We start from the raw sequence: 22,757 nt of genomic DNA on the forward strand, positions 1-22,757 counted from the left end.
GCTGCGCGAGGCCATTGAGATTAAGAAATAACCAAACTTTAATAGGGAAGATGGCTTTTCTCTACCACCAGCTTGGGATCCTGTAGTCCATCTGATAAAGGAGCAAGCGAGACATAGACTCTGAGACCTTAGTGTTGGATGATGCTGGACATTCTGATGTTTTGAAAAGATGTGTCCCGCCGAGTTTGTTGCCGGTCCCATATTGGGATACCCTCCTACAATTTAGGAGGGAATTAAATCTTCTCGGGTCCGTGGTGTAGGGTTGGAGCCGGCGTAGTTTTTATCGCGTATATATATATCTTTACTTGAAAATAATTGTAGTGTATAACTAGCCTTATGAACCGATTTTGCATGTACAACCAGCCTTAAAGTTTGTAGTCTATGATTGTTCATTATTTTAGTATGTGGGTATTTTTGCACTTTGTAATTTTTCCTCAGTCACCCGTTGACCACGAACGCTGTAAAGGGTTCGAAACGTCGGGATGTATTATAAATTCAATATACGCGATATAATCCGTTTTCATAGTTTTAAACCCATCTATTATTAGGCCAGTTCATTGTCATGTGACTCAATCGGGCTGCTAAGACAGCGTCTGGAAACACCTTAAAACTCTCTTAACGCTTTTGGTCTCAAGCGTTGAATAAAACCTTAGACGCCATGGAGCAAATTGCTACGTTTGAATTTATTTTATGCTAGGATTTATTTAGGTAAATAATTATAAATACACTATAGTCGAAAACCTTGTCAATGTGACAGAACGCGAGTTGCTCGCCTATTGAATTTAAAAACCTATTACCAGACATCGGATTTCAGGGGGCAAAATTTAATGACAGGTAGGGAGATCCTACATCGATAATAAACACTCAATTATCGATGCTGTTACTGCGTACTGCATTAATTACTGCTGTAATCGCTCCAAGTTTTGTTTGTAAAAATAGTATTATAATTTTGTTGAAACTATCAAACTCATACTTTGTCATAGTCTCCAAAATGTAATGTCTGCCTATAACACTTCGTTTTTGAAGTACCTCATAATGAAGAAAACTTCTGTAAAACAGGGAGAAATATTCTGTAAAACCGTGCTGCCTGTGTTATTCAAAACCAGTGTAAACTTTGAAGCCGGTAAAGAGTGAAGCAATATTTCAAAGTAGGTACGAATATTCTTGTAAAACTGCTGAGTACTGGGTACTGCAAAACTTATCGATGTTGCGCGTAGTGACTAAAAATAAGTGATTTAAACTGTAAAAAAAAAACTTAATATAGGCCAATCAAATTCGATTTTTGAAAAACGTTAACGGAATCAAAAAAATAATCTGTAAACACTTTTTAGGGTTCCGTACCTCAAAAGGAAAAAACGGAACCCTTATAGGATTACTCGTGCGTCTGTCTGTCTGTGTGTCTGTCCGTCTGTAACAGGCCATTTTCTCCGAAACTACTAGACCAATAAGTGGGTGGTAAATGAAAAAATAAAATAAAAAGTTTTCAAAACTATATTGCGATACATATGAAAGAGCTCATTAAATCATTTTACGGTTTAGACTCACTTGTTTTAGTCACCCGCGCGACATGTTAAATAATTATTAATGATTTAATGTTAGTATGTCTCACAACAATTTAAATTCGATGAAAGAGCTCGTTATAGGAATCACAAATATGTTTTTTTATAATTTTAAAATAAATATTTTGAAAGTTATTTAAAAAAGTAGCCAAAAAATGACCATTCCCCCCCTTTATCTCCAAAACTACTAGGTCTAAAATTTTGAAAAAAATATACAAAATAGCTCTTTACCTATAGATTATAGGAAAACCTATTATAAATGTTCAGTCAAGCGTGAGTCGGACTTAATGACTTAGTTTTTGATCCCACCCCTACGAATTTTTTAAAGACATCTCACGTTTCACATTAAAAATAGCTACATTGTTAAAAATTGTGTAATTTACGGATCCCTTAGAACGCGAGTCCGACTCGAACTTGGCCGGTTTTTTTCTCCTATGAGGATCGAAGGAATTGGTGATTTTGAGTAGAAAAACCATAAAAATAACTAATATAAATATCGTGTACCACAATGAAAATGGTCCACTTAAGTTTCAGAGCAAAGGGCGTTCAGACGCTTGCTTGAATTTTTAAATAAGTGGTCTTTGCCGACTATTTTTATATATATTTGATTTAATTTCAGTCCCCGTGGACAGTCAGTCTACATGGACGATTTTCTCGTTTTTAAGAGGCTTCTTGAAAGTTTAAAATAACCCGAACCTGACCCTTTGAAATTAATACAGAGATCAAAGCCATAAAAAAATTATGTTTAACCGAAGCGGAACAGCCCGGAAATTAGTTTGTAAAATAAATAATCTCAGCCTATATAAATACTTTCCAGGCCTCCTTTTAAGGGATTGTAAACGTAGGTATGCAGGTTTCCTCACGATGTTTTCCTTTACTGAAATGCTATTGGTAATTTATCAAACGTACCTGGTCCAACAGATCTCCTTGGCAATTCAACGGGGCAACGCTGCCAGTGTCATGGGGACGTTTGGGCCGGCTACGGTCCGGGGTGGCACCATAGCCTAAATAGTTTAATTTAGTGGTTAAGCTAGACAAAGCCTGTTGCGGATTACATCATTTGTAAGTCGATGACGAAGCCTGTTGCTGATTTGCTTTTGTGTCCATCACGAAACAAAAAAAAATAATAATTTATCAAATTATATATCGTGTATAAGTCCCAAAACAGTCATCGGTAGGAGCTAAAATTCAAACCCACTACCTGCGGATCAAAAGCCGTGCACCTGAACCTCGCACGTGAAGTCGTCACCACCGCTATAATTTATAATTTCAATATGGGGTACATCCAAATGTCGAAAACCGTTGGATAATTTTAAGGGACTCATATGATTCATTTTCACCTTATTTTTTATCTTATATTTGAAAACTTATTATTAACTTTACTATTGTTTTCAGGTCTGAATCGAGCGCAAGTGCGACTGACATCTCTCCATATAAAACGACGTATCTCACGATACTCCCCTAGCCAGTTGCGACTTTCATAAGAAATAGGAGCATCCGTCATCGGAACTCATGCCCGGTGTGTGTTGACTCTTGTAAGTATTTCAAACATAGACTATTCATATATCTACCATAGACTCCGCATTATACCTAAAGCATCGAATTGCCGCGGTCACTACAAATAGCTATCCTTATGAGTGTAAAGCGAGTTGCAAAATTGCATGGAGACATTATAAATGAAGTAGTAAGTAGTCTTTAATTCCGTAGTATTTAATTGGACTACTTATAGTTGGATGGTTTTACAGTACCCAGTATGGGAGTGCGTGGTGACCGCGACTCGTAATACAAATTCGTCATCTATAGTGGTAAGTGCCCTGTGATTTCAATTTTGTTTACCCGGTTTTACTATCCGTACCGAAACGTACGATTTATTATCACGGACAGCATTCACAAGAGCTACCCTTTTACTCTTTAAATCTTGTAAGATTGACACAGATTTGGCATGTCTCATTTTGTAAGTAAACATAGCTCGTATTCTTATTAAGAGGATACATTTCGGCCGCTTCTCCATACAAATGCAGTGCCCATTTTCCTTTCTGGATATTGACATTATGGAAAATGTTTTAACATAAAAATGGTGTATTATTAAACATAGCTATATACGGAACGTACCCCTATGTTTGACTTTTTTCGATTTTTTTATTTGTGTAAAAATTAGGAGCGAAAAACAGATTTCATAAAAAAAATTTAAATGCTCCATCTCTTATAATAATTAATGATTCGACAGCAAACTGTGTCATAATATTTTTAATAATATTAATATCCAAAGAGGAAAATAAGAACTACGTTTGTATGAAAAGGCGATTTCCCGCGGCCGCGGTGTATCCTCTTAACTGAGAATGAAAATTATTAACCTCAATTAACGTCGCTGTCAGTCATTACGTGTAAAGATGGCTAAGCACATAATACCTGAACCTTTACACGGAGCACATAAGACAATCGAGGTCAACACACATAAACGCTCCCATGCAAATTTTGTATGGGGGCGAGAAGTCTTATTTCAGTCGAGCTCACAAATTACGACCAGTACTCGTGTAAATTAAAAATATCAACAAAAATTTAGTTCTGGGGGCGTAATTGTACTGCCCAAATCGTAGGCTTACAAATAAAATTTCACCTATGTGTGCAGCTGACCTCATGATCTTTGTAAATGTGTTATAAAGCGGTGTCTGTGTAGTCTGTGAGGCCAAGAGAATATCGAACTGATCAGCTGACCACAATTACTAAATCGTCCTCAGTCTAAGCGGCGGAGTTAATACTACGATAGGGTTGCCAATTATTTCCTTTAAAGAGAGAACGGGATAGGAATTCATAATAATAGTCTACCATATATAAACGCAACGAAATCAAACCAAGGGGCCTGCAGCAAACAACGAATAATGAAATTTCGTTACTCCCTTTCTATAGTTTCTATCGCACTTGCATATCGAGCAATAGAGGGGCAAATAAATGAACGAACGAAAAAAATAGTTGGTGGTAGGACCACTGTTATAACTACGCCATAATGTGACACCTTCCATGGGGCTAGCACAACTTAGAGGAACATAGGTAGCAGTTTTGTGTCACGCGAGAAAAACTATACTGGATCATTATTTTGTATTGTTTTTTCCTTGTTATATTTTTTCATCAAAAGGATAGCTTATCTAATCTTATGAATTGCCCAAACAATCAAACAAACGTACACAAGAGAAATCTCTTTATTTAATTGTTTGCAATACCAGTTCAGTGACATAATAACGAACCTACATACATACCTAGTAAATACTAATTCATTGGTACGTCTGGTGCATTTTTAGCCCTAAAGTCCTAACACTTATATTACTAGTAGTTCGCCCCGAACTTAGAACTCGCGGTTCGCCAAGAAGATAGATCAATTGAATGCACATACCTAGTCGGCAATAACCAAAAACCGCGTGTGATTTATTGCAAGGTCTGTGGAGCCCTTAACTGATAGATTTAAGTCCCCATAGAGATTAAAATAAACTGTACCAAATTTATTTTACCAAACTCGACCATACATAAATACCTAAACCTAACCTAACGCGACCTACCTAAGTTAACGCGACTCAAGTTCAGGTCTTCAAGTATATACTGAATCATTGCAACTCACTGAACAGAAAACGTCAATACAAGCGAAGGGATGACCTAATTTCAGGGCCGGATAAGGGTCAGTGTACCAACCATGAGAACTGCATGAGCAGGCCCAGGACAGTGCAATAATTGCATCAAGTTTAACCGGGTCCGATCGATGTGAGGGTATTTACCTCTCCGGGCGAAAATAATCCGGTGCCGGTGATGTCAGAGTGTAGCGTAGTACGCTTGCGCGGCCGGTGGCGAGTAGCCGGGCGTCAGTCGGTCGCCGGCCCGCGTGAATCGGGCGCGCGAGTCAAAATATGCCGCCCCGCGGCGGCCGGTGAGGCGGCGGCCCCGCCGACCGCCCCGGGTCGACGGGCCAAGCCAGCTCCTAAGACAAGAGCCTCACCATGTCTTTGCTCAGCGTCACAGGTAGCACCTCTCAAATCACTCGCCGTTTCAAACCTGGAGTGCCCGCTCGACTTGTGAATCTTGAGAGCTATGTTTTGCTTGTAGTGCAGGAAAACACTGTACCTCAGGCCCAATGGATCGAAATAGCTGCAGGATGCGGTGTACAATGTTCTTTTTCATGATTTCAAGCGGGCACTCCAGGTTACAGTAAGTCAACGGTTAACTTAAGTCTAGTGTAGTGTTTTGTACATTATTTATAAAGGAAAGTTTTTATCGAGGCTAAAGCGTTGTGTTCGCATTAAAACCGCCCGTGAACGGAGGCAAAATGATGTTTTGTTATGTCCATTTGGATTAAACCTGGATGCACATCAAATAGTTTTATCAGTGGTTAATTAAAACCGTAGTAACAGTAAATGTGTACTTCTAGTTGTGAGTTAATGTGTCTCTATTTATCATTTTGGAAATTCCTCGGATATTTTAAGGATGGATTGATGTTGTGAACGAAACACAACAATTTTTGTAGGCAAATGGATTGTTCTAAAAGTTGTATCGGCTCTAGTAGAAGGTTTCGACTTACTCACGGTCACGGTCTATAGGTTTAATTTTGTCACAAATAATTTCAATCAACCATAAGACCGTTGCTACAATTTCCTTGTTACTTTAAGGCAACAATTCTTCGCTATGAGAAATAGCATGAATATTTCATGGTTTAAGCCACCTAAATCCCAAATAGCTTAAGTGAACATTCATGTCATGTCCCGATGCGGTTGACTGGTTTCAGAAGTAACGAATGTAGGTAACATAATTTGATATAATACTTCAAATAATCCTTTTGGTGTTTTCCTCATTCTCAAAAGAACGAAGTAATGTAAGTTGGATAACGGTTTTATTTACCAAATATATTGGGTTATGTGACTAAATTGTTGACTTCATTATAATGTGTACCTCTAGGTTAATTTTATTCAAGAAACTGGTAAACTTATTATTTCCGTTACAATAATTGTTTTCATGTTACCTATCAGTCAGTCTTCACCCAGATTTTGACTGTCTCAAGTCTAGTGCGACCGGAACCGAGGTTGCCTGCCTTGTATTTCTTGTCACCTTCGCCGATACTCGGCCGTTTTAAATACTCGTCTGGTAATCACAAGCGTGATCACCGTGAATAGACATTATTTACGACGTAGGTACAATCTCGGTTGTGACTGAGTTATCTGTCTCTGATATTTTCCCTACAATGACTAAGAGTAGGTACGTAAGTTCCGCAAAACCCATTGATACGAGCGACCTCAAACAAAACAAAAAATAAATAAATAAAAGAAAGGTACAATATCTACCCAAAGATTTATTCTCTAAAATATTTCTCGGTCAGTTGGGCTGTCTTTAATCTATTTCACTCTCTTGTACTACTAATTAAAAAGAGACGGGCGCATTAATCCCAACGTTTGAGTAACTATAACCAATAACAACAAATGCCTATCAATCACCATCAGTTTACTGTTAGGTAATCGATTATAGTGATAAGTGATAACAATCGTGGTTTTATCTCGTTTTTAATCTACTTTCCAATATGTTCGTTTTATTGTTTAACTAGTTTTATGTCATTTCAAGTGAAAAGACCTGAAAAAAACAAGATGGGGTAATTTTTCAATAATATTCTTTTTAGGGTTCCGTAACCAAAGGGTAAAAACGGGACCCTAATTACTAAGACTCCGCTGTCCGTCTGTCACCAGGCTGTATCTCACGAACCGTGATAGCTAGACAGTTGACATTTTCACAGATGATGTGTTTCTGCTGCCGCTACAACAACAAATACTAAACAGTACGGAACCCTCGGTGGGCGAGTCCGCCTCGCACTTGTAGTCTGTACTGTACTTGTTGTCTGCTGATAGTGCTGATCCATATAACAATCTCACTCCTGTACCTATACATAAATAATTATTTAGATATGTCACGTGTTTTTCCGGTTCACTGGCAACACTTGTATTGCCGTTCTCTCCATGTTACCACACATTGTATAACTTTAGCAATAAGCTTGCACGTGTACGAAACTCTAAGGCTACTTACAAGTTACAACTAAACTCGAACGGTCAACTTTTATTGCAAAAACAGTGTATTGTACAATAAGGTCATAAAAAAAGTTTTATGACGTTGTTATAAACTCGTGTTTTACTCCGATTGCGAGCAAGAGAAAAATACCTCGTATATAAATCGGGGCCAAATCGAACATTTAGTTATATAATCGTAAAATAATTTACTAGCTTGACCAGTTCTCGATTTCCACTACAAAGCTAAGCTAACTCTGGCGACTTTGACGTGACAAAGTGTATTCGAATACAACTTTTGTGAGTCATACTAATATTAAATAATTTCACGGTTTAGACTCACTTGTTTTAGTCACTCGCGCGACATGTTTCGGAGCCTAGGTTTTATTTATTGTTGTTAATCAAGTAGTTCTCAAGCACTCAGATAAGTTGGTATCGGAGAGTCGAATGGAGTGTTAAGTAAAACCAAACATTCCGTAGATGTGTTATACACTCGGCGTCACGGAAATCGCACACCCACCGATTTTTGTTTCAAGCGAACACAGCTCTTATCATATGTATACACCCCTATCAATATTAATATCATTAAAAAGTACAATTAATAAGCTTTAAAGCATGAATAAAGCATTTTTGGAATAAATAATAATAATCACGAAATTATGGCGTTCTGAAAGAACACCTAGAATACGCGTTGTAAGGGTCGCTATTTGCGTTACCTTGGATAGGTATAAAAGGGGGGGTAAAAGTGAGATATGGGTCATTCGGCATCCAGGGTTCACAGAGGTCACACCGGAACAGCTGGAGACCCCAAGAAAATGGATACCACGGAAGCAGCATCAGCTCAAGCAGTAGCCCTGGTGGAATCAGGAATGACGCAGTCTGCGGTTGCTCGGCAGCTCAACATAAGCCGTTTCCGAGTTCTTCGAGCAGTTCATCGATTCCGAAGGACTGGAAACTTCACCAGGAAGCCTGGATCCGGAGGACAACGCTGCACTTCCGAGAGAGACGACCGCTTTATTGTGTCGACGTCTTTACGGGACCGTTTCTCCAATGCTGTCCAGCTGCAGCAGCAGCTACGAGCAGTTCGGAGGACGGTGGTGAGCGTCTCTACAGTAAGGAGAAGGTTGCGGGAGAAGAAGATCATGCCCCATAGAGCGGCTACGGGTCCCAAATTGACGGCAGAGCATCGGCGAATCAGACGTGAGTTTGCTCGCGAACACAAGGATTGGACGGTCGACCAATGGAAGGCTGTTCTCTTCTCCGATGAGACCAGGGTGTGTCTTTTCAGCAACGATAGGCGCAGAAGAGTGTACAGGAGGCAAGGGGAACGTTATTCACAGGCCTGTCTTGAAGAAACCGTCGGATACGGAGGAGGATCCTGCATGTTCTGGGGTCGCATTTCCCTCGCCGGCGAAACCGAGCTCGTTTGTGTTTCCCGCACTGGTGGTGGTCGAGGCCAGGGATCCATGACTGCTCATCGGTACATCACAGAGATCCTGGAGGGCCATGTGGTTCCATACGCCGAATTTGTCGGTCCTGGATTCACATTCATTTTTTTTTTTTTTTTTTTATTATTCAAATTAGTTACACAGCATTACAGTATTACTACCAAGGCACTGCGAACTACAAAACAAATAAAAATACAAAGATACAATGCCCTACGAGAAAACACAAAAATTTAAGTATTTAAGATTTGGGCGACGACATAACAGCGTGGCTCCGTTGCGTCGTCTGGCTTGGTGTAGAATTAGAATTCATGCAGGATAACGCCCGCTCCCACACAGCGTTGATTGTTCGGGACTACCTTGATCAGGTTGGGATCACAGCTATGCAGTGGCCAGCAAGGAGTCCGGGCCTGAATCCCATAGAACACCTTTGGGATCAGCTAAAACGGAAGGTGCGGTCACGTGATTCTGCACCTGCGACCCTGGAACAGCTTCGAGATGCCGTCATTGAGGAGTGGGATGCTATTCCTCAAGAGCACATCGTGACTCTCGTGAGGTCCATGAAGGCTCGCATGGAGGCAGTAATTAAGGCCAAAGGAGGCAACACTAGGTTTTAAAGTTTAGTTTTAGGCATTTGTATTCCAATATCTGTTGATTTTATTGTGTTTTAATTTGTTGATTTTTTGCATGAATATACGATTTTTATTTCTTATTGAAAAAATGCCTTTTTTTTACTCTTTAGTAACTTTTGCATTGTTTTTAAATGAAGGGTTAAATTATCTTTAAAATGAACCCACACACTCATACTTTACCTTCAACAACATACGGTTTATAACGGCTTGAAACAAAAATCCGTGGGTGTGCGATTTCCGTGACGCCGAGTGTATTATCGGTAGTCAAGTATAAAGATAGAGCAAGTAAATCTAAACATTAGTTATTTATAATTTTATAGAGTATTAATACCATGTAGTATTTATGCAATTCCGTGCGTCGCATATTTATGTTGCAGGCAGTAACGTATAGTTACTGGTAATATGTTAATTTAGACATATAGTACAGCAATAGTGCGAGCAACGTTCACGACGACCGTGTATTGCGTACTGCCGCGCGCCGAGAAAGCCGAAAACAAGACAACAAGTGAGTCTAAACCGTGAAATTATTTAATAAATAAAAGATATTTAAAAAAAATACTTGTATGGTGACGCGTCCATACTTTTCATTGCAGGCTGACAGGCTGAGTTAGCTTGGTCCGGCTCTAACGACAATAGGAAATGGTTGAACGCCTAAATAAAATTCGCTCGATAGATTTTTTGCTACAGTGGCTTGGATTTTTCTCGAAAAGTAAGAAATCGATTTTCGCAACAACAACACAACAAATGATTGATGATTGTTGATGAGAACAAGTGGTAACTTTGATCATTTTAACGGCCCAGTTGTTGGACTAATCCTTCTGGACCATCCGAACCAGTGGCAACTGTTTATTCTTTTATCTACACACATATCATAAACCCTCTATGATGCCTTCAAAATCCGGAAATAATGACCAACATTAAGATAAACTGTTTTGTTACAGCAAATTTGTTATCTGTGAAAATGTTATTATTGATAAATAATAACATTGATTTCGATAATATTATTTCATTTAAATTTCGAACATCTCTGAAAACCAAAGAAATTAGATTTGACCTCTATTCTAATATCAGTTGTCGTCAAGCTCACTATACTTATGAACCTATTGAATAAGCTGATGCCTTTACTGATACTGGAAAACGATATGTAAACATACTACATACCTATACGAGGCCTGGACGTTAGTGAGATGACGATAACTATATGCTGGTGTCCTACTTTATTACCTACATATAACATGAGTTTCACATGATTATCCATCTGGTTTCTTGAGCTAAAAGTAGCCTCCAACCTCCCCTTATAGCGACCCAATTCCGCACACTAAGTTTACCTTAAGTTCATATGATGAGTGGTTACACTTTCGCGTAACTACAGTGTGTTTTATAATTCTAAATTACCAATATCTTCGGACGAAACCATTAGTATAATTATGATTGAACTTCACTTACATTAGCCATCAACAATTCCCTCGGATCACACTTCACACTCTGAATACTGATAATACGTTAGTCACAATCTACAAGAGACACCTCATAATTCTAATAACACCATAAAGGCTGGCGTCCACTAGGCTCGCCGAGGCGGATCGCAATAATTCGCCTTCTATACATTTACTATGAAACTGCGTCTATTGACGAAGAGCCGCAGCACGTCAAATCGAAGCGGCGAGTCTAGTGGACGCCAGCCTTAAGAAAGTTCTTGCATAGATTGAAAAGCAAATATCAATTCCCGTCGATTTGTTAGCACACAACCTCCTTTTCATACTTTTCATACTTGTCTTCACCCAAAAAATCACAACCACTTAGAAGCGGTTATTTAACTTAAACGTGACTACGAGCGCCATCTACTCCATGACGTTGGCAACTATTACACGGATCGCGATATTCGCGACATCAGTCGAGATGACGTTTTATTCGAAATGAAATGTCAATTGCATACAATTTAGACAAATCTCGCTTGTTAGTTGGTATCGAACGATATGGCAATCGACCCCTACTCTAGTTTGTCTCTGAATAAAAAAAACTACGGATGCGTGACATGTGTGATAAAAGCAGGGACCGGACAACCCTTTCCGCGATAAAACCCTTTCAATGGGCGACACTTAAACACGGCTAACACATTGAAAGACTTTCCCTTTTGAACTGCAAGCCCATTTATACCCTTACCTTTGACTAACCCTTACCGAAAAGCTAACCAAAAATAAGGCTAGCTCTTAATAAGGGTTACCCTTATCTTTAAGCGCTTTTTATAAAGGTTTCCCTTTGCGTGAAAGAGACAGGATTAGTATATATCTACGATAGTGTATGAAAAGGAAAGAAAATACGTGCCTAGTCAAAGAACGCCGCCGTCGCCGCCGACGATCGCTCGGATTCGAAGTAATGTGTGCTTTATGAACAAGGTAGACGACTTAAATTAACACGCTTATATGCTAAAAGGGAAGCCTTTTATAAGGCTAACCCTTATAAGCAATATGCAAGGTGTTGGTGAGCGGATGATAAGGGTTTTGTAAGGGTATTTGGGCTACCGATTACTCAAATGTGGTAGCTTTATATAAGGGTTTTTAAAACCAAAACAAAGGGTTTCGTCTGGCAAAGGGTATGGTAAGTTAAGCCTTATGCAATACCCTTATAAAACCCCGATAAGGGATAGCGGGCCGGTCCCTGGATAAAAGTTTTCTTTGCCGCCATTTAACGTGCAGTTTATCTTTTAAATAGTTTGTAAGTAAAAAAATAATTTGTTTTGTTGTTTTTAAAGTAACTCTAGCAAAAGTTTCGTGTAAAATGTGCGATAAAGATAATTCGGAGACGCCACCTCATATCCGCGAATTCCGCCAGAGATCAACTGTGCCTCAATGTCGGCTGTAATATGGGGTTAGTGAATATATCATAGAAAGTTTATAATAAGTATGTGTGTAGATAAAGTAGTGTATGTAACTGTACATAATTAGGCATTAAAACACTCGTGTGATTCTATTATGTAACTCACTTCGTTCGTTTCATAAACCCACATTCCAGTTTTAATGCCTTTCATTATGTAGCAGTCACATAAACTACTAAATTAACGGCGCAGTTGTTGGACTAACCATCCAAACATGGCAACTGTTTATACTCTCGAGGGCCTAGTTACTAGGATCCTTCTGATAAATTTAGGTGAGTGGCACACATTAATGTGGTTGTTTATAAAGTGTTTTTCACCAAGGATCTTAAATGGAAATATCGCCTCTCTCGTGTTGAAATTAGGTTGAGTGGGCCACTGTACCCGGCCTAAAATGGTAGACAAATTTACTAAAGCTTATTATTTAAATAAACATATATATTATAAAAATAAGACGAGTATTTTTCTATCATCCTGAACTTAACAGTGTATTGTTTCTTTGTTAACAAGATTGTAATACTAGGATAATATGGGTAGAAACTTTTCTGGTTTCCACTTTGTTATGTACCTTCATTATTCCATGTTTAATGTTTACTTACCTATGTGGGTGGAGATCAAGTCATTCCTTTTGAACGTAAACAATTCATTCAAACTTTTTATTTTGTTTAATTGTTGCTTTGTTCAGTAAAAGAAAGATTTAGATTGCTTTAATAACTCGACTAGGTACTGTGTGACTTATTGTGATTATACGGAATTTACGGTGCGTTAGAAAAATAACAACAATAGGCGATGACCGATGAAATTTTGTAAGTTTTCTTTGTGTGCCTTAATTAGTATAGGTAATAATTATTTATTGCCATTTTTGTTGTTAATCAAATAGCACCTACATTTTATACAAACCTACAAATATATCCAATAAAGCATTCTGTAGAGTACTGGCTTTGACCGATTCAGTTATCGAAATTAATCAAAGCACACTTATCTACTATCGATTGACGCATATTGCCAAATACTTATGCGAAATGCGGGCGGATATGCTTGATAGATAATCGGCTCGTTCACTGCAATGACAATGCAAGTACTATAGGACATTAAATTACTACTGTGACCGGGAATAAAGGGTATGCCATGCATATGCCAGCCGTGTATTTATATACCACCACCGACCACCCTTTTGTACCGACTTGGCAGTGACAATGAATACCTACATCCCATAAGAGCCCGTGGCATGTAAAGTTAGCGTTGTCAATAAACATGATATCTAAATAATGTCATTTTTGGTATCTTTCACTCACGCCAATACATGCACGTCCAAAAACGTAAGTTTACCAGTACGGCTACTGACTAGTAGCGACTGCGTGAACTTGATCGCAGTCCATCTCGCTCGCACTGATCTATTGGTGCGATCGAGTTCATGCAGTCGTTAGCGTAAATGTCAAATGACAAATTGTGGTAGCAAACTTTGAGCAACGCCTTGAAGGGAGACGGTATTCGTACTATTTCCCCTCTGCCGAAGCATAGTTACAACTGTACCTATGGCGGTGGGTGTTGTGACTCGTCCGTACACAAAAAGAGATCGAGGTGTGCAAAATTTGTCTTTGACGTGTGTAATTTTCTATGTATGTGTGTGTCGTCACTACAGATTGGATTTTGTATGTAGTGAGTGAGAAGTGCGTCTGTGTGCACGTTTTCCCCCGCAAAAAATGGCAGAATGATTTGTACGGTAAGATATCGCTTGGGCTCCTCCCTTCCGACATGTCAGAAGCCGGTGTTGCTCGAAGGTAGCAAAGCTGTACAGCTTTCAAAATAATTTAAACTAATATTGTTAAAAAGGTTATAATTATGGACCAAAATTCAAAAGAGACTCAAACTTATAATTTCACTTTACATTTTGTTATGACAAAAACTGTTCCTACGTTTTATAAATTCTTGATGTGGGCGTGAAATACGCCATCAACACATTTTAATTAGTTACCTACTAATTTATTTAAATGTGTAGTCATAAATATCGTATTTCCTTTCTTCCCCGTAAAAGCGACTGGTTAATATCAAATGATATTTTGTACATAAGTTCCAAGAAACCTATTGGCCCGAGTCGGAGTTCGCGATCAAACAACAACAACTTGTAACAACTTGTTACGGTTTTGATCTCATTTTGATGGGACCTTGAAAATCTCTCACGCTGATTGGCGCATGCGAAATGAAGTAAAAGTCGTGCGTGAGATGCGCGCCAATCACAAAGATGATCGTAAATGTCGTATATAACAAATTATTAAATTATTCAAATTTATCAATTTGTTACTTCTGGGCCTTCTGGACTGAAAGTCGGTTAGGCTATCAACGCTCTTCCGTAAATAATAGTTTATTATAAACTGAAATTTGCTGAAATAGATATTATACACTAAAGAAAAAGTGACCGAGTCCACCGGTGGCCGAGGCGGGAATCAACCCGCGTCTTCAGCTTACGCGGGTAACGTCCTCACCACTACCTAGTCCACCCGACCACGGCGGTACCCGTCCCAAATTCCCTGGTTTATGCTATCTTTGAAAGGCTAGGCGCTTTTAACCAACTCTAAGGGGTGCTAAGGGCGAGCAATGTGGGCTTGCACCTCCTAGGTATACGAATTACTTACGGTACCTAAAGCGAGAGAGATGGTACTGCCATCTATCCAACTAGGGAACAAATCAAATTATACATATTATGATTTTTGAAATAAAACTTATTATTGCATATTTATTCTGTCTTAAGAAGAAAATTAAGAGCAGAATAGTGCAGTGCAGCAATTCGAAAGCGGGATAAGTTTTGAAAATGGCAAATTTCTACTAAAGTAGAAACACTTTCTACTGTAGGAACAGTAAGCAAGATGCCTTGGTAGGCGTTGCATTAAATAACGCGTTCAGGATGCTGATGGGGCTGCCGCGGTACTGCAGTGCTTCGGGGATGTTCGCGGAGGCACATACGGACGATTTCCATGCCATTATGCGCAAACGCGTCGCGTCCCTGATGCGCCGTGCGCGCGGCGGCACCAACGGGCTCCGGAGTGCGGTCGCAGGGGCCTATGACAGCCCGATATTCGGCCACTGGGCGAAATCGCATGCGCCACATGCAATCTATCAAAAGTAACTTTTTAAATATGTTAATTTTAAGTAAATTTTAAGTTTAGTATTAATTTATTTTTATTATGTAATTTTAATAATGTGTAATTCTATGGATGTAATATGTAATCCGAAATAAAAGCTTTTTAATTTTTAATTTTTTTAAATTAGCGTAAGTGTTCATATATCATAGGGACTGTTAGAAACTGAAATTTACAAATCTATATATAATCGCTTAATTTGTTAGAAACTTCAATATTATAGATACTTAGATGTAGAAGACGGCGTACACCATATACTCGTACAGTTATTATAGTCGTATAGACTACTAAAAGCTCGAATCACCTAAGGTTGCTGTGGAATATCAACTTAGTCTTCTGTTACCGAAAGTGTACATTTCATCATCACGTCGTTACACGTGTTTGGCTCAAGCCGTTTGAATGCAAGAAGCAAAACGTTTTATCCGCGACTTTATTACAAAAGCAATTAGAGTGGTTTTGCTTCGGTCAGTCGAGGAGGCTCGCCGTGGCTATCGGAAATCCCGTGTGCAATGGGTTTTCCTGCTTTCGATGCGACGGAGCTGAAACGGAGCGACGTTTTACAAGAGGTTTTATTTAGGGCCTGATTTCTGCTGTAGCAAATTTTGAATTCACGCAATTTATAGTGCATTGTTTTTACGTCCTTTATTCTTTATTCTTTATTGTATTGCAGTCATGTTCATAATACATTAGGTGTTACAGTTTGAGGATACATGGTACATGACATGACACCCTGTCAGGGCACTCAATTTTCTTAAGTCTAGGTAAAATTACATGCATCTCATACAAATAGCAATTAAATCAATATTTATAACTTTATATTTTATCGACGTTTATGCAACGTTAAATGTCAAGTTCGTTTAGAAAATTAGTAAAATAATAAAATAATGATGCTAAATATTAAATGTCCAGGTTAAGGTCCTTTTATTTATCAAACCTTGTTACGCTAATATTCAAAATATAAATAAGTCAAACTGGAACCATTTCGTGGTCAACCTTTGAAACCATTGTGACCCTCTATAACAATACGATGAAGATCGGCGGTGGCCTGGTGGCCATAGCAACTATAGGTATATAAGCCGTATTATCCCAATTAAATTGGCCTGTTCATACTGTTCATACATTAACTGTTTGGAATGGTCTATCGCTAAAGTTCGCTAAATCTAAAATTAGCTACCTGTGTTATTCCTATACGTACCTATATGGTATATTATACGTATTCCTCCTGTAAATTGTTGCAATTTTATTGTAATACAGTCACCTGCAATAATATGTTACACAACGAAGGCCGAAAAAATATCTGATACCTACGATAATATGATATGATTTGTAAAGCCATAAGAGCGTCACATATTTTTGCGGCCTTCGAAGAGTAACATATTATTGCAGGTGACTGTACCTTCGTACAATCGGGGACATTGCCGGTGAACCGCTTCAGAAAATTTGTACCTCGATCCTCACGAGCGAGCTAAACTCCGCCTCCCCATAAAGATAACCAATTAGGATGCATTTTCGATTCCTTATCGTAGTTTGCAATAAAATAAATAAAAATATATCAGAAACTCAGTTTGGATTCAGAAGCGGGTTGGGAACGCGAGAGGCTTTAGTAGCAGTGCAGGTCTTGATTCAGAACAGCTTGGAATTAAGCAAAGATGTCTACGCATGCTTTATTGACTTTGAAAAGGCATTCGACAACGTGAAACATGACAAACTAATGCAAATACTCAATAAAACGGAAGTAGACGGCAAGGATCAAAGAATCATCAGGAACCTGTACTAGAATCAAACAGCAAAAATAAAAGTAGGAACATCAAGCACGAGCGACCTCAATATCCTAAAAGGTGTAAGACAAGGTTGTATTTTGTCACCGCTGTTGTTCAACCTTTATTCAGAATCTATATTTCAAGAAGCTTTCGAAAACGTGGAAACTGGTATCATAGTCAACGGAACGACAGTTAACAACCTCAGATATGCCGATGACACCATTATTCTTGCCCACTCAATGTACGAACTTCAGCAGCTACTAGATCGTCTCAACTCTGTAGTAGAAGAATACGGCCTCAGAATGAATATAGCGAAGACCAAATGCATGATTGTGGGTAAGAATGTAACTGAACCGACCTCATTGACTATAAACGGTAATATAATAGAAAGAGTTAAATGTTATAAATATTTGGGTAGCTCACTTAACGAGAAATGGGATTCAGAAAAAGAAATACGCATCAGAATAGAAATTGCCAGAAGTACGTTCATGAAAATGAAGAAACTTTCACAAATAAGGATATTAACTTAAAGTTACGATGGCGCATGGTCAAATGCTACGTGCTGTCGATATTTCTCTATGGTGTCGAAGGGTGGACCATTAATAAGACTATGGAGGCTAAGATCAATGTATTCGAAATGTGGTTATACCGAAGAATGTTAAAAATGTCCTGGAGAGACAAAGTTTCAAACATTGAAGTTCTGAATAGAATGAACAAAAAACTTGAACTTTTGACCACCGTAAAGACAAGGAAAACCTCATATTTTGGACATATCTATAGACACGACAAGTATAACATAATCCGTTACATCTTGGAAGGGAAAATCGACGGCAAAAGGAGCAGAGGAATTAGAAAGCTAACCTGGATAGCCAACATTAAAAGCTGGTCCAATATTAATGACACTGCCAGTTTGTCTAGACTGGCACAGGATAGAACCAAGTTCCGTAAGATGGTCGCCGACATCCGCTGAGGATATGGCACAACAACAAGAAGAAGATCGTAGTTTGCAAATGGTCGGTATTTGCAAACTACGATAAGGAATCGAAAATGCATCCTAATTGGTTATCTTTATGGTCACAAAGACAATGGACGGCAATCAAATTTGCCTGAGCTAACCTTTTTGTTTTCGACACCCACATTTTTAAGTGCCATGCTATTGGTCATCACTTTTATGATATCGTCTGACCGTCTGCAAGACGTTTAAACGATTTTTGCCCTTAAGGTAGTTCACCGGGAATGTCCGCGATTGTACAACATTGGGAGTTAGGTTGTTCGCACATTTATGTGTCGTAAGAGTCTCGTATACAATTTATTTAAAAGGTATATTGCTTAGAGTTGTTAGGCAGCGCACTACGTGGAAAAATCGATGACGTGCATACCTAACTGTTTATCATTGAGTTCGATTAAGAACTTTTATAAACCGTCTGTTAGATCGCTGTATAATTATTTCCATCCACTTAAACACTTTGGTGGATATTTATTACAAATTTATTAAATATTAGTAGGTAGCATAAGTAAAAATTGTAAGAACAATACACAAATTATAACAATAACGTATACCACATATTATTATATTGCTATTTAACCTATATAGTCGTTGTTATTTGAGTTCCGTTTATTGTTTAAATACAAAGAGTCAGAACCAGCTAACTGCATGCCATTTGCAATGACAAAGTGTGCCAATTTTATCCTTTACCTATGTAAAATAAGATAGCTTAGACGACCTCTGGGCATCAGTTTTTTTTCTTCGTTAGGGAATAAACATAAATAAATAGGCAGATAGTACAAAAAAGAAGATATTGGTTTATACATTAATAAGTACAACCTACATCCTGAGACAATTCCCACTAAGATTTATATATTTAGAATGTTTAAGTTTCATTGTCATCGGACAGAGATATAAAATGCAAGATCACAGACAGAGATATAATAGACAACTAAAATACACTGACGTTGATAATGATTATTACAGTGCTGACAAGATTACTCGTTATTAGCATAGCTATAGGCGTTATAGCTGTTGGTTCTCCATGTAAAATAAATAAATAAAACAAAGTGTAGGTACCTACCTATGCGAGACCAAATTAAGACATACAGTCAGACAAGTCTACATACGGAGATATATGCTTCATAACAATAAGTTCACTTTCCGTTTGAAATTGGCTCGATTATTGTTTAACATTGTTAATATGTAAGTACATGGGTTTTAGTGAGAAACAGGAAAATGAATAGGGGGCCCTTCCTTTTCTTTGAAGTCGAGCCTTTGATGCGCATAGTCAGTACCGTCAAGGACTGACAGTCATTCTGAGTGTCACAATAGAACGTCCCACGGTGAAGCGGCAAACAATATGTAGGTATTGTTTTTTACTATAGGTATCAGCTACTATTCTGTCCCACCACGCTTAAGTCTAACAACTATAACAGCCATTAGAAAACTTAACAATTTCCCATATTCTAATCAAATAAAGCAAACAAAAGCAACAAATTTCAAATTAAAACATTTATAAAACTATATTTTTTGACATTGACATATTCGCTCACTTATACGTAACTTACTTTCTATACATCTCGCTTGCACTAATATGCCAGCACGAGCGAGGTGCACAGCCAACCGTAGGTATAGTGCGACATAAAATAGTAGACATCAAACATTTATTTAGCAAATAGGCCACAGGGGCACTTTTACATGTCAATTTTTACAAACAATAAAATTAACCCAAAATTACAAAAAAAAAACAATTTCATAAATATAAATGTCAAATTACACAAAAAAACCTGTTAAAAAAATATACAAACAACAGAAGTACTAACATTGTTTAGAGATGTAAAAGTCTCTAGGTGTCAGAGATAAAATGTATATAATAATAAAAAAGATCATCAAATTATCCAGAGATGTAAAGGGTCTCCAAGACTTTAAATAAATTGGAACTAAAAAAAATCCATACTAAATTGCTGCCATGTTCACTCATTTTACGTCAAAAATGTAACAGTTACGTTGATATCACTCAATTATTTTCTACAATTTATTGTCGGGACTAGACTGCAGGGCAATTTCGAATTTAAATTTTGACTATAAACTGAAATAAATATCATATACGAAGGAAAAAATGACCAAAGCCTCCAGTGTCCAGAGCTGGAATCGAACCATCGTACCCCGTTCACCGGACAGGTGCCTGAACCGCTCGGCTATCCGGCCACGGTGGCATGGGTCGAAATTTCCAAGTATATGACACAATTAGTTCCATGCATGAATTTATTTTTATTTTTGGATTCATAATTTATATCGTTGGAACACCGGAAATGATAAAAATACTTTTGTAAACCTTAACATTATTTTATTAAAAAATATTTAAAATGTTGAAAATTTTTGAGCGGTTGAAACGCTCATAATTTTTGGCGCGAATTCGACAGAGCGTGATGACGTCACACGTTGGGCGGCCCAACTGACGTTTGCTACTAATGACACTAATCTGTCGAACGCGTGACGTCACGTGGCGTTTCGAGCGTTTCGCTCACTAGCTTTTCGCGGGCAAATTTTTGTACTTTTTATTTATAATTTTAAGCAATTAAATGGTAATTTAAAAACGGAAATGCATTTGTAACATGATATAACGGTAACAAACATCCGAATAAAACATATTTCGTTCAAATATAAACTTCAAGCATGAGGCTAATTCCCGAAGGCTTAAATTTTGACTTCAAAAATATGTCATTTTGTTATCGTTCGCGCGTGCACCTTTTTCACACATAACCTTTTTGATGATATCTTTTTGATGTCAAAATATACGTTCGAATTGCCCTCCTGTTGTACCCTAACCATAAGTTTGACGCGACCTTAAATTAAATGCTAGCGACTGCGTCAACTCAAACGCCTTGCATCTCGCCTGCACAAAAAATGTCAGTTCGAGGGAGACGCATAGTGAGTTTACGCAATCGCTAGTGAATATGTCAGTGTCAAATAGATCAGTGAACTGCAGCTGTGCCTATGAATAGTTTACTACCTTGGGCCACAAATGTCGGTTGCACAAACACGCAAAAATTGCTGAACAGATTGAGATACTAATAACCTGGAATAAGACATCGGTTTATTCAGGAACTCATTGACTTACGGGGCGAAATGAGAGTTAAGGGCAAAGTAGGAGACATTATAACAAGAAGGGGTGTTGTATAATTTAGAATCTACTTAATTATAAAACTTTTTATAAGTACTTTCTAGCAAACTCGATATTCTATCGTGTTCGCGTTTCTCCAAATCCAGGCTCGAGACATAATTTGCGTGCCCTGCTCACGTTGGTACGTACATATTAGAACGTACGATTTATAGAATATTTTACGAAGCTGATACAGCAGTAGATTAATTCAGTAAGTCAACTGATTTATGGAGGCTATCTAGCTTTCCAAGCTATTCCAAACAAGTGTAACTTTTGCACAAGCCGAAAAAAGCATTTAGATTTTACATAGCCTTATTTGTGTACCTTTGTAGGCGTTGCAGTCGTGAGAAGTCAGGACAATAATGCTTATAAGTGTGCGTATGCTTTATATTTGGAAACTTTTGTACCAAAATGAAGTTAGTGCTTGCGTTACAATCTAAGGAAAAATGGTTAACCATTAAAAGTGTTACCAAATGTTGACAATGTGAATAAAATCAGCAAATGTTGAATAACACTAAACTTCGCTTCAACAATTATTCACGAATATCGAATACGAAACGATTCCTTTCAGACATATGTTTGTAGTTATGGTGGCAGGGGAAACAGGGTGGCAAACTTTTGCGCTACAAAGAGGGAACATGACATTGCAATGCGAGGCCCAAGCAAAGCTAGGTAAAGATCATTGGAGGTACCATTGAAATTAGTGTTCGTTCGAGATCTTTATCGACAAATTGGTACCTATCTTTTGGCGTTAAAATGCTGTTCTTTTTTACCCTGCCTTTATGATAAAATTTTTAAACACGACATGCGAAATGTAAATTACTGTTTTAAAAGGTGTACCGTGTAGTTGCGTAATAGGAACCGGTACAAGGGTAGCGTACTTCGCTGTGTTTTCATTGTCCCACTCCCTTTCCTCAGTTCAATTGTAAATCGCAATATTATTAAAAGGTAAGGACGTTCGTCTCAAAGAGGCTTACAAAAAGATTTTTATGAAAATCATTTTCTGATCAAAAAATCCATTGGAATTCTTTTTTAGGTTTACGTACCCAAAGAGTTAAAACGGGACCCTAGTACTAAGACTCCGCTGTCCGTCTCTCTGTCCATCTGTCCGCCTGTCTGCCCGTCTGTCCGTCTGTCCGTCCGTCCGTCCGTCCGTCCGTCTGTCCGTCTGTCCG

General features: G+C 38.2%; 1 protein-coding gene across 1 annotated transcript in view; it reads left to right on the top strand.

Moving 5' to 3' along the window:
• The first annotated feature begins 5,170 nt into the window (after window positions 1–5,170).
• LOC134749096 (protein unc-13 homolog B-like) overlaps window positions 5,171–22,757 on the top strand; it is a 329,794-nt gene continuing 312,207 nt past the window's right edge. The window contains exon 1 of the mRNA XM_063684000.1: window positions 5,171–5,564. Within this exon, the coding sequence (XP_063540070.1) occupies window positions 5,543–5,564 (22 nt within the window). The 5' untranslated portion in view covers window positions 5,171–5,542. The remainder of the gene's footprint in view (window positions 5,565–22,757) is intronic.

This window comes from Cydia strobilella, chromosome 17 (genome assembly GCF_947568885.1).
Source record: "Cydia strobilella chromosome 17, ilCydStro3.1, whole genome shotgun sequence".
Lineage (NCBI taxonomy): Eukaryota > Metazoa > Arthropoda > Insecta > Lepidoptera > Tortricidae > Cydia > Cydia strobilella.